Genomic DNA, 13673 nt, shown 5'->3' with positions numbered 1-13673 from the left:
TAGAACTTCACACAAACCAGCAGGCGAGGCTAAAACCTAGTACTCACCTGAGGGTCAACACACTGTTATTTGTTAAATAATAAAAACAGTTCAGAAGTTATTCCTGTTACACTAATTGTTATGTGGGTGGTCTATTGCCAGTCTCTCATTAAAATAGATCAAGGTGGGAATTTGCTGCTCTTTGTTTTAAGGCTTTGAGCTTTCATTCATGTTCTGTCTTCAGTTGTTTATTATTTTTCGGGGTCTTCAGAGCCACAAACTTTCCCTGTGTGCTTCAAACAAGAGGGCAGAGTGCAACCCTTGACAGATGGCCAGGCAATTAGAGGTCTAACATAGATATGCAATCACTCATTAACAGTCTACCTGACCTGCATGTCTTTGGTTAATGTGAGGAAACCGGATCACCAAGGGGAAACTTCCCAACACACAGGGACATAACAATAGATTGGACGCTGGGGGTGCAAACTGAACCCAGAGTAATCTTGTTCTGAGTCACACTCCCTCTTCACACCTAAGCACCTGTTTACGCACTGAGAATTAACATATTTGTGCTTTGGGGAAAAGTAGAAGGAAACAAAAGGGGTTTATAAATTAAAATCTAGATGTTATGTATGGTGTAGAAATCTAACAACAGACACTAATGCTCATGATTTGTCACCGCCAGTGAAACTGATTAAGGCTCAGTGGAAGCAAAATTCGCGACAGCAAAGACAAAAGAACGACTTAATTCGGTGGGATTTGTCCCCCAAAGTCATTAGCAGCAAGATCATCATACAGATTTTAGCAAAGCACCTCCTATGTGATACAGTGGTTTTATTACACAATTTTTATTTAAAGTGAACTATTTGCTCCTGGATTCATGTAAAAATGCTTCTTAGCTTTAGTTTTTATCTCACAGAATTGATATATGCTCTGTGGGTTTTCGGGTGAGACAAACAAAGTGTCCATCAATTTAAAAATAGACCGGAGAGCATGCTAGCCTCTGTGGCGCACCCTGAACGTGCCCAGATGTGGCACATGTTTATGAGTAGCCGACCTGCCCCGGGGTGACCTCTGCTTTAAGTGGTAAGAAAGCAAACAGCTGCTGTCTAGCAAAATATTTCCCCTGTCGAGGTGTTACAGCACCTTTGAGTGCTATTGACCTGTCGGCTGGACAGTTTAAGAAAATAAACTGCATACTGGATTTGAGCAACAGCTGTGTGAAAGTGTCGGGGAAATTGAATTCTAAAGTGTCGCATCTGCAGCAACACGACTAAAGGAGAAGTTGGTAACTCCCATGACTGGTTACTAGTGCAATTAAGGTGTCATTGCTGAGGCAACAATGTGCCTCAGCAAAGAAATGTGTGTACCTGTGCGTCTGTGCTAATCCAGATTTAATATTATTGTGTTATTTATTTCAGCTAATACGAACAGAGCTGGGGGTTTTTTTTTTTTTGGCTTCTTTTGTAGATAGTGACTGAAGATTAGTTTTAATCCCTCTAATTGCTCTGATTAGCCAATTTACACTCTTGTTAAACATATAACATTGCTCATCTATATGCCACGGTTGACTGGAAAGCCTTGGGTTTGGATTTGGCAGCAAACAGGGGGGTTAGCGGATTAACATTAATGGTGATTGGTATAAATGTTAGCCATATTAGAGACTGGCTCCAGCCCCCTGTGATCATGAACTGGATGAGCAGTTGTGAAAATGAATGTATAGATGGATTGATGTTCGTTATTGTTCTTGATTTGGTCAATTTAGTTTTCTGTGCTAAGTGTCTGTGAAGGTTCTCAGTCATCCAGGTCATTGTAGTCAAAGGAGCTTGCAAAGAAAAGCGTCTGGACTTCTTTAAGTTGCTTGAAGACGTTACACCTCTCATCCAAGAAGCTTCCTAAAATCCACAAGGAAGATGTCCCACTCAAACCCATAGTCAGTAGCATAAACTCAGCCACTTACAACATTGCAAAACACCTTGCTACCATCCTTGCACCTCTCGTGGGGAACACCCCACACCACATCAAGAACTCCACCGACTTCACCGACAAGGTCCAGAAACTTACCCTGGACCCAGATGAAACCATGGTCTCCTTTGATGTAGTCTCTCTCTTCACTTGCATACCCACCACGGAGGCCGTGGAGACTGTCAGAAAACGACTACAAGAAGACAGCTCCTTGGAAGACAGGACCAACTTCACACCCGATCAGATCTGCACACTGTTAGACCTCTGCCTTACCACAACATACTTCAAATACAACGAAGGCTTCTACAGACAAAAACATGGCTGTGCCATGGGCTCCCCCGTGTCACCTATTGTAGCCAACCTTTACATGGAAGGAGTGGAAAGGAAGGCTCTGGGCTCTTTCAAAGGAAGAGTACCCAGCCACTGGTACAGATATGTAGACGACACCTGGGTCAAAATCAAGACACAAGAAGTGGAATCCTTCACTGCACACATTAACGCTGTGGATAAAAACATCAAGTTCACCAGGGAAGACACAAAGGATAACTGTTTGCCTTTCCTGGACTGCGCTGTGCACATTGAAGAGAATGGCAACCTCAACATCGAAGTTTATCGGAAGCCCACACACATTGACCAGCACCTCTTTGACTCACATCACCCTCTGGAACACAAACTTGGGGTAATTAGGACCCTACACCACCGGGCAGAACATGTTCCCTCTAAGCCTGAAGGAAAAAAGAAGGAACACACACATATAAAGGAAGCACTCAAAACGTGCGGTTATCCTAATTGGGAGTTTATAAAGTCAGCAAAGATGCACAGAAAAGAAGATCAGACACCAGCGAGGGAGGATAAGAAGGACAGACGCAACAACATTGTCATTCCCTATGTAGCCGGTGTATCAGAAAAACTCAGGAGAAAAACTCCAGAAAAACTCACGACATCCCAGTGTACTTCAGACCCAGCAACACGCTCAGACAGAAACTGGTTCACCCGAAAGACAAAACTCCAAAACACAAACTTAACAATGTGGTGTATGCTGTACAGTGCAGCGAGGAATGCCCAGACTTCTACATTGGAGAGACCAAACAGCCACTTCACAAGCGTATGGCACAACATAGAAGAGCCACCTCCACAGGACAAGACTCAGCAGTCCATCTGCATCTTAAGGATAAAGGACACTCTTTCGAGGATGCCAGTGTTCACATTTTGGACAGAGAGGACAGATGGTTTGAAAGAGGAGTGAAAGAAGCCATCTATGTCCACTGTGAGCGACCATCTTTGAACAGAGGCGGTGGTTTACGACACCAACTGTCTGCCATCTATAATACGGTTTTGAGTTCCCTCCCCAGATGCTTTAACGCCCACTCACATCCTGGGCCATCTGACCTCAGGAATTCGCATGATAAGGTGGGGCCAGGTTTCACAATGAGCTCACCCGAAACTCTGGCTGATTGGGACCCACACCCAATTTCACACCTTGGCTCAGGCGATTAGAGGATCATCAGGGGGTCCTTTTGTCCCTCTTTGGGGGGAAACTCCCACTAGGTTTAAATCTGGGACTCCCCACCATTTGACCTTAGAACTGAAGAAGCTTCTCGGATGAGAGGTGAAACGTCTTCAGGCAACTTAAAGAAGTCCAGACGCTTTTCTTTGCAAGCTCCTTTGACTTTCTGTGCTAAGCTATTAGTATTATTCGTTTTCTTTTATAATCATAGTCTTAGTTTAGTTCTTTTTATTTGATGGTTTCACCATAGTTCTGGTTCTCCATTGCTTCTTTTTGTCATTTTTCTTTTTCATTTCGGGTAAATCAAGACCCTACTTTCAAAGTCCACCTGTGACTTCTTGTGCCTTCCAGCTCCATTTATTCTACAAAGAGTTTTGAGATGGAACAGAAAAATACCTAACAGCAGCATGCTGTGGGTTCAGAAATGTCCTTTTACTGTTTAGGATTTTTTGCATTTTCAACAAAGAAACGTACAAGCATTGCAAATCCAACATAAATTTTAATTAATGCATTACCACTAACGGATGACTCCAGTGCAGAAAAACTAAAAAGGTTGACTTTGTGATACCAATGCATCATCACTGACAGCCTCCTTCACTAGAGAGGCATTAGGTTCAGGAATGAGAGCCAAAGACAGAGCTAATACTGTGAATTATGGACAGTCAGACTGCCAAATTACAGTCAAAAGCCAGAATAGCAAAAAGCACCGAATTGAGATAATGTGCTAATTAGACAGCTATTGGTGAATGTCTTTCCATTACCATGGACACTGATGGTTATTTACGCTGCACTTTACTGATACATTTTGTCCAGTCTATGTGATCATCCACTCTGAGCTATGGCCTGCATATTGTTTTATTAATGATTGAGAATTCACTCTTATTTCACTGTTGCAGCAACATAGTCCTACCACCACAGCTACATATAAAAATATAGTATTTTAGACTAAATATAGTCAGTTGCTACACATGCCAACCAGAAGTAGTGGTTTGTAGCAGAAGTTTAATGAATGGAAACAATAAGGAGGGCTCCTTTCAGAGCGGAAGATCATGTTGCACCCAGAGCAAAAAGACACAACCCTTATTAAGCTGGCAAAGTGGGACCACAAATAAAAAAGTAAACGATCGCTTCATCTCCTCCAGGAAACATGAAGCACATGTAGCAGGACATCCAAATGATCACTGATTACAAGACTACTACAAGTGCCTCAAACATTGATGCTTCCCTGGTTCCACTGTCTACATTTCTTCCTTATACTCCATCAGAAGATAGCAACCACAAGGCCACAGCTTCTTGGCTGACTATGGCTAACTATGGCTGACTATGATAATGCACTGAATTCTGGGTATTATGTATTTGTTATGAAACAGCATAAAAGCAGTCCTGCAAAACAACAAACCGATGCAGAGTAAGAGTGGACTTTAGCACATTCTGGCTAAGGCTTTTATTGGTCTTTATTGGCCTCAATTTCTGTGTCAAGTAAAAGTTAACAGAATCTGACAGGATGTTAGAAAATGTGTCCTGTCGATGCTAAAGTGATGATGAAGACGACTGCATGAGTATCTCAAAGTCCGTACACAATATATAAAAACACACACACTTTAATAAAAAAGACAGCAGTGATTGGAGCCTTAATGGGCATGTGTAATGATGCATTTCAGGGTGTAAGTGTGCGAGCAGACATAGCGCAGATTTGAACAAAAATAATTATCTGCTTGATACTGATGAATCAAATGACTGACACACACGATAAGATGTGCGCACGCACACACACGCACACACACCACACACACACACACACACACACACACACACACACGCACACACACACACACACACACACACACACACACACACACACACACACACACACACACACACACACACTTCAGTCTTGTTTCTGCTGCCCACCTGGGTATTTCTTCAATGGAAAGCCGACAGTTTACCCTACAACATGTTCTTCACAGTCTCTGGCAGTTAGCAATTAGATTGTCAGACAGAAAACACACATTCAGCATTCATAAAGTCAAACACACACAACCAGATGCGTGTTCACACTCTCACACAAATAAAAACACAGTCAAACACAAAAACACAAATAGCTTTTTCTGCCAACAAGATGTCAGATCATAACAATCTGTATTGATTGTACTTCTTTTATTCAAAACTTAACAGAATGACATACACAAGCAGTACTTATTGGCTGTTTGAACTTCAGCATATAAACCTACTTAAAGAAGTCACAAAAGCAACGCACACTTCAATAAAAACGTTTTTGTTATAACGTGTTATTGACGAAAGAAGTCATCTAGAATAATAGTAAGTCAGAGACAGAGTGAGGGAAAGAATAAAGATGAAGAAGAGCAGAGGAGACGAAAAGAAGAAAGGTCTACAGAAAGTTCACTGTTATTCCTCTTGGTTCATGCTCATTTGCTTTCTTTACATATATTATTCTCACCACAAAGAAAAACAACATACAAACACCTTTTTTTCCAGGCAACCTACACTCAGGATGCTAACCAGTGGGTTTAATCATCTGTCTCATTCCCTATAAGCACAAATTAAGTGATGCTTAAAGATCTTTGCTAAAGTGGAAATACACAGACATAGTACATAGACATAAAAAGTTAGGATGCAAAAAAAAAAAAAAAGAAGTTAAGGGCCTTTTAGCAAGCTGTCCTGACAAAAGATAACCCCTGATTAAAAAAAACAAAAAACAAAGACAAGCTTGATCCTGCTGTGATGGGACCAGAAGTTATTTCTGTTACACAGGACCCTAACCCGTTTTCAGGGAAATCCTTGCATATTTTAGCAAAGACAATACCATACTTTTTCAACCACAACATTTTGGAGTCCAGGTTTTGAACTGGCCCTCCTGCAGATCACACCTTTTACTAACTAAAAAGACTGGGTGCATCACGAACCAGAAAGCATGCAGAAGTAGATCCGCGACTGTTGAGCAGTTAGAATCCGGCATAAGACAACAATGGGACAACATTCCTCTCCCAAAAGTGTGTAACGGGTCCTACACAGTGGTAAACATTAACTAGTCCTAAATGTTTTTCAAATGTGTTGCTGCCATCAAATCAAAATGACCTCTTATTATTAGTTTTTTCTTAAAAATGGTAAATTTTCTCTTTCGATATGTTTTCTGTGTTCTTTTGTGAACAAAATATCGGTTTATGACATTTGCAAATCATTGCATTCTGTTTTTATTTACATTTTGCACAGCACCCCAACTTTTTTGGGATTGCATCCTATCTCAGTGTCTTGTAGAGTGTAACTGTCTTGTATTTTGTCTCGTGTCCTTGTCTCCCCGTTTATGTATGTAGATAGTGACATTCTGAAAATGCCAGCAGCTGTAGTAGCTGATAATCTGTCATTATAGCCCATTCTTGAAGTGCACTCAAACATCAAGCCTTTTAAACACACATACATGTGAATACACACACACACACACACACGCGTCCCAATGCAATGCACAGAATAGATAAAAAGCGTCCCATCCGTAATAAGCCAAGGCTATGTGTCTCTTCATAAAATACTTTACTGTATTCTATTTTTAACTTAAAGTAACATGCATGCATAACACATGAGGAGGACTTTCCATCTGTCACCTGACAATGAGCAAAATCTCATTTGTACATTTGTTGTGATAAAACTATGTAGCCACGTCAGTTAAGATTAGTGTGATTTCTTGTAAAGTACTTAAAGTGCGAATGGCTGACGGCAGCTCTAAAGCTGACGAGAAGCCTTTAAAGACCACTCGTGATTGTGATGTTGGTGTTAATACGATTTCATGAGTGAATTCGTAAGATGCGCATAGCTATGTGAAAGAGACAAATCAGCACTAACGTACAGGAACATATGAGAATTAAGTTGCGGCGAGAAACAAGCTGTTAGACATGGATAGATTTGCCTTTTCTCTCTATCAAGGTCACAATGGCCAACAGCAGAGAACAAAAAGTCAATTTCTCACTCCTTTTTCTCTTTCCACTTTCTTTATTTTCTTCTCTCTCTTCAATCATATCTCACTATTTCTCCATCCAGCTCCCTTGAAGGCTCACAGGTGAGTAGACTCCATTTCCATCCACCTTTAGAAAAAACTTCAATGTCACATGTCAAGTACCTGCTTGGACATTCAGTCCTTTTTCTTTTCCTGTTCTCTGTTCCTGGTGCTCGCTTTTTAGATATGAAGTAGCAAGCTGAATATTCAGCCCCATTTTCTCCCCTTCCTTTCTCTTCTCTGTAGTTTTCAATGAGCTCTGTGCTTTCTCACTCTCCTTGCATCTCTGTACTTTCACCATCTTCAGACTTAACATTTTAAACAAATCAAAGCGAAGGGAGAAAAGCAGATGACAGACGGAGAAAGGGGATGGGAAGATAGCAGTGCAGAGTAGAGTAGGTGAGGGGAGAGATGAGGAGAAAAGAGTGGAGAACGAAGAACTCAGCGTTTGTTGGGACAAAATGAGAGGCAAGTGGAGAGTAAGGGGGAAGGGAAGGGAAAGAGTGGAGGGCAGAGAGTGCAGAGGAGACAAAGGGGAAGAAGATCTGAAAACATGATATATGAGAATACACGAAGAGAAGAAAATCAAGAAAAGAAAACGTAGATAGACTCGAGATGTTGTTCCACAGGTAAATAAATTATTCATGTCTCTGCAACGATGGCTCGAGAACCAAAGTTGCCTTGACAAAAGTGGAAGGGGGCGGGTGGGGTGGGATTAGGGTGATGACCGCAGCTGAAAAAGAATTCAAACCACAAACAAATGACAAAAATGAAGCCTGCAACAACAGTCCTTTAACTTCGTCAACACTCGGCGTAAGAGAATATGTTTGTATACTGTGTCATAGTTTCTTCTGTGGCTTCCTGCAAGTCATGCTCACTACAGTAGTCTTTTCTTTCTCTCTCGGCTGCTCTTTTGAATTTCCACATTCACCACATTGGGTCATAAGCATACATTTTTTTCCCCAACAATATCCTGTCCCTCAAACCTCACTCATGGATTGTATTTCAGTTGAATGGAACTCAGTACTCTTCTTTTAAGATCACAACACAATGTGATGAAAGCATATTGCAGGTATAAAATGTGTATTTTCCACCTGTCAGATTACAGGGTTTTAGTTTTTTGATGTTGTTTTTTTAAAAATAAAAAACTCTTAGTAAAATTAAACATTGAAAAAGCTCACCTTCTCAGCGTCCATTGCAGTGATGACCCACACACAGTGGGCATTGTTCTCATATTGAACTGGGTAGTTGGGAGACGTTATGACCCCTCTGGGTCCTCTTAGGTTACTGCCACAGGTACGAGCTACAGAGGAAGAGAGCAAAAGAGAGAAGGAGCAACAAAAAAGATTTATAGTCTGGTCAAAACTGTGCTTGCAGATTCACCTTTTACTTTAGAAATAGGACAAAATGAAAACAGGGTGAGGTAGTGTCAGAGATCAAAATGTTGAAAAACAGAATGTAAGCATATAATATTTACTATGTTTACACCAGGGGTGGGCAATTCCAGGCCTCGAGGGCTGGTGTCCTGCAGGTTTTAGATCTCACCTTGGGTCAACACACCTGAATCACATGATTAGTTTGTTACCAGGCCTCTGGAGAACTTCAGGAGCTAATTTAGCCATTTAAATCAGCTGTGTTGGTTCAAGGACACATCTAAAACCTGCAGGGACACTGGCCCTTGAGGCCTGGAGTTGCCCACCCCTGGTTTACACTGACTTTAGACCTATGTGTGTGGATTTGTGTGAATAGAATTTTAATTAATAATAGTAATTTATAATCAAATCAATCCAAATTTCTTCCCTTTATATAGCACTTTTCACAAACAGCAAATGCCCACAGGAATAATATCATTATTTTACTAATTCTCCAATTACTTAACATATTTCCTTTTTACTTGTCCAAATTCCCATTGTGCCAACTTTTAGTATCACCTTGGCCTCCAGTGCTACAGTGTGGATTAATTTGAAATATTAAACAAATCTCAAAGATTTTTATGTGCAGATTAAACACAAAAGTAGGAACATCCTGTCTCAAAGGGATGTTGAACAAGTATGTAATGCATTTACGTCTTCTGTTTGGGACTTCTGCAATTCCTTATCTTCCAGTTGTCCTAATAGGTCCTAGAAAAGCTTTAATTTGATCCAAGACATGACTGCAAAAGTCTTAATGGGAGCAGAAATAGAGATTATACTTCTGTATTAGGTCTTTTTTCCTTGGCTCCCCATTAAATCTAGAATTGAATTTAGTATCCTTCTCCTCACTACAAAGCCCTGAAAGAGGAGTCTTTATGTCCTAAAGATCTCACTTCTTCAAAATGTAAAGAAACTAGGATACAGATTGGAACAGGTATATTTTTGAGTATGTCTGAAAGACATCATAACATCTTTTCATTCACAGTGCATACATCAGCTGCTTAAACATGGCCAAAGGCCAACCTGTGGTCAATAGTTTAAAGAAAGTCAACATGAAACGTTGAACCTTGAGACATCCTTTCATGTCTCAAAGAAATTCATTTTTGGATGAGAAAGACACACACACACACACGCACACACACACACACACACACACACACACACACACACACACACACACACACACACACACACACACACTGTATCTGCAAGAAGAGAGGTCAAGGAATCATCTTAGTCTAAATTTGGGTGTTCCTTTATAGTATATTAGCGATGTAGAATATAGAAACTATTAGGACAGTTTGCTGCGGAGCAGGTGACCAACGTACCTTGCAACTCCTTGTAGTTATACTAAAACGGCAAAAATAACTTAAATCATAATGATTGAAACTGTTCACTCCTATTAGTGGGAAAGAAAGCCTGTGTCACAGGAGCATAAGCGGTTTAAGGAGGTTTTAAATACAGATAAGTTGAGAGACATCACAGACAGATGTCAGAAAAAGATAGAAAAAGAGTAGAAGGTGAAAAAATGTAAGAAAGAATATGAAAAGAAAGGAAAGGAGGAAAGGGCAAGCGGCACGAGAGAGAGAGAGACGTGGAAAATACAAGGAGAGAAAGGGAGAGAGAGGAGGACCTCAGATGACTGATCTGCCTGTTAATTAGAAAAGAGAGCTGAACCACACAGTGATACACACAGCTACACGCTCACACAGAAACACATTCATGGCGATTCATCTCAGAGACCAGGTTCTAATTAACAGTTAAGTCTCAGTAGAGAATGAGAGAGGCTCATGGGTTTGAATCCCAAGAGAGTGATCACACAAAATAATACAATGCACAGGAATTATAGTACATACATTTTTAACCTCTACTTGCTTGTAACAGACTACTGATCTCGATTTCTTCTTCTTATCTCACTTTGTCCTTCCTGCTTTCACCTGTTCATTTGTATTGATATACCCCTGTAATAACAAATATTTGTGTTTAAAATAAAGTCTGGATTCACAGCTTCTATCTGGTGCCAGTTCATGCAGTCTTGTATTGTTGTGGAAATGCTGTTCTTCAGTTGAGATTTTCCTTATAAAGTACTCTATATTTAATCAAAAGTAAGAAAGAAGGTTGCTCCATATTTTGACATTACTGCAAAAGTCTTTTACGAAACTGCCCCATTTACAGCTTCACTAAATGAATAATAAATATAATGCATATTGAGTAAAACCAACATTCACAGTCAATGTGACTCCACAATTCAACTGAAATGAGCTACTAAGAATGCCTTGAGGATAATTCTAAAAGAGATTCTGTGACAACAACAACAATAACAACAAAAAAGAAAAAACAGAGACAACAGTAGTGATCCTCAAAGTGTCAGCCACTGCCCCCTGGTGAGCTGAGTAGGTACTATAGGTAAGCTGCTGATGGTTTTCTATATCTAAACAATATTTAAAAATGTGAATTTTGTAGTTAGATGTGAAAGGTTAAATGTTTACACTTATTTTGGAAACAAAATTTAAAAAGCCACAATCAAAAAAGTAGCAATTTTCATATATCGGACCAAGGTTTGGTTGTCTCAAAGGCAATCCTAAAAAATCTGAGTATATCTCATGATTCAGTAGCTTCTAGAACAACCTTTAGCAGCAAAATGTGGTGTAATTGTTTTCTGTATGATTTTATCAGTATCTCACATTGTTGTAGAAGAGTTTTGACCCACAGTGTTGCTTCACTTTATTGGCTTCCTTTTATGCACAGCTCTCTGAAAGTTCTGCCACAGCATTTCAGGCTGAGGTCCACAGTTTGACTGGATTATTGTGACACCATGATTTACTTTCTTTCTGTTGTAGATTTGCTTCTGTGCTTAGGATCATTGTCCATTTGCATCACCTAGGTTCAGCCAAACTCTAGCAATGAGACATATGGCCTCACATTTGGTTAGAATACATTTGTATACATAGTTTATGGTCCAGTAAACTGACTGCATGGTGCCCATGTCTAATAACTACATAACAAGCCCAAATCATCACCAGCAAACTGCTAAAGCATTTGCTTTTGTAGAGGTTGTCATACTTGCTAATGATGAAATAATCAGGGGAATTTTGTTCGCAGCATATGGCTGTAAGGGTGGTTTTTCATAGGTTTGTATAGTTCTGTGAAAACCTTTTTTAAGTGTCTATTGTAAGTCATCTTTGTTGGAAAGGAGTTAAATTGGAGCATTTGCTATAAGGTTGAAAATTGACCTAACCGCCAAATCATCAGAAAATTCTATTAAAATGAAATGAAGTAAATATATTATTATGGTAATTAGACTTAATCAAAGTTTTGAAAACCCAGCAGAAAATGTTAAAATTTAAAATTGTGCACAGTTTGGGAATGGCTGTACTAGAGTAAATGTGTGTTTGTCAGTAATACTGTACTGTGCAACGTGGTTTACAACAAGAACACACTAATCTCAGAGTGTCCTAAGCATTTAAATTCATATTTTCTATAACTGTGTTTTTATTATTTATTTTGTTATATCACTTGGAGGTTATATTGGTGATGTTCTGAGTAATGTTTTGAGACTTCAGCATGAACAAATGCTTCACCCATGTAGTCGCTGAGCTATTTAGAAAACATTTTTTGAGTCTCATGTCAATTTATTTGTTTTACATAATGAAAAATGATGTTAAATTCTCCTATTAAGAATACTTTATTGTGGTTTTTTTCCCCTTAATTGATGATTTATTGTTCATTCGTTCATATTTGAACATTTTCATATTGTTTGAGTATGAATTAAAAATCTTGTAAAATAAGTTAAACATAGTATTTATGTAAATATAAATAGTAAAAAGAATATTCCAGATAAGCTTTTCAAGAAACCGCTGCTGTTTCTAACCATCAGAAGTAGCCAGTGATGGTGATGATCATGATTCCAGGCGGGTTCCTGCAGCCACAGACTGACATGTAGTCACAAATTACACATTCACACATGTGCACATAACCACACACATCTAAAGTTTAACACAATGTGACAGGGACCCTATAGTCTGTGTCTGAGCGCTGGGACTGTCTGCCCATCAAACACACACACAGCTCAAGGCAAATATTGCAGCAACTATCAGCTGTGTGACATTGTCCACTGGACACTAGCTGCAAGTGCAAGTGTGTTTGTAAGTGTATTTGCGCACACACTTGGGTGTCTATGTTAGCTGTCTCCCTTTTTATTGTAAAATAATAAGTCCAACAGGATACTGTCGGTAAACATGCGGGCAGCGAGATCCCCTGCGTCATTGCGCCGCCACTCATACATTTATTTATTTAGTCACTCAGTCAGAAAGTGAATCATAATTTTTACACATTAACAAATAATAAAACATAATCCGAGCTAATATTATTTATGATATGTCCATAATAATATCGATTTAGCATCTGCAAATACCCCAAAACAACATAACTATTCAAAGCTTGTGAAAATCAAGAGACAATATCTTTATGTAAGATATTATTACAAATAGGGAATACACTGGATTATCGCTCAGCTGCCAATGTCAGTCGCTATGGAAGCTCTGGTAGTGATTGCTAGGAACAACTCGTTTTTTTCACGCTAAGCTGATTTAAGAGGTGTTATTTTGTTAACCTGACTTACAATTCCTGGCACCATTTTTATGGCTCTGACACACACAAACAAGATGAAGTGCCTATGCCTAATCCTACATGCAAAGTTAATATTGACTAACGAAAACAGCAATCAGTGCAACACCATACCATTTTAATTGCTGACAAAATTAGAGATCTGGAGACAGATTCAGAGGTATGGGACCAGGATTAA

General features: G+C 39.5%; 1 protein-coding gene across 1 annotated transcript in view; it reads right to left on the bottom strand.

The window, feature by feature from the left end:
• LOC120721224 (CUB and sushi domain-containing protein 1-like) overlaps positions 1–13673 on the bottom strand; it is a 412254-nt gene that overhangs the window by 149082 nt on the left and 249499 nt on the right. Inside the window, 1 exon segment of the mRNA XM_040011416.1 lies at positions 8639–8760. Within this exon segment, the coding sequence (XP_039867350.1) occupies positions 8639–8760 (122 nt within the window).

This window comes from Simochromis diagramma, unplaced genomic scaffold (assembly GCF_900408965.1).
Source record: "Simochromis diagramma unplaced genomic scaffold, fSimDia1.1 OVJJ01000603.1, whole genome shotgun sequence".
NCBI classification, from domain to species: Eukaryota; Metazoa; Chordata; class Actinopteri; order Cichliformes; family Cichlidae; genus Simochromis; species Simochromis diagramma.
The sequence above is the reverse complement of the archived record's forward strand: the minus strand, read 5'-3'. Positions and strand labels throughout refer to the sequence as shown.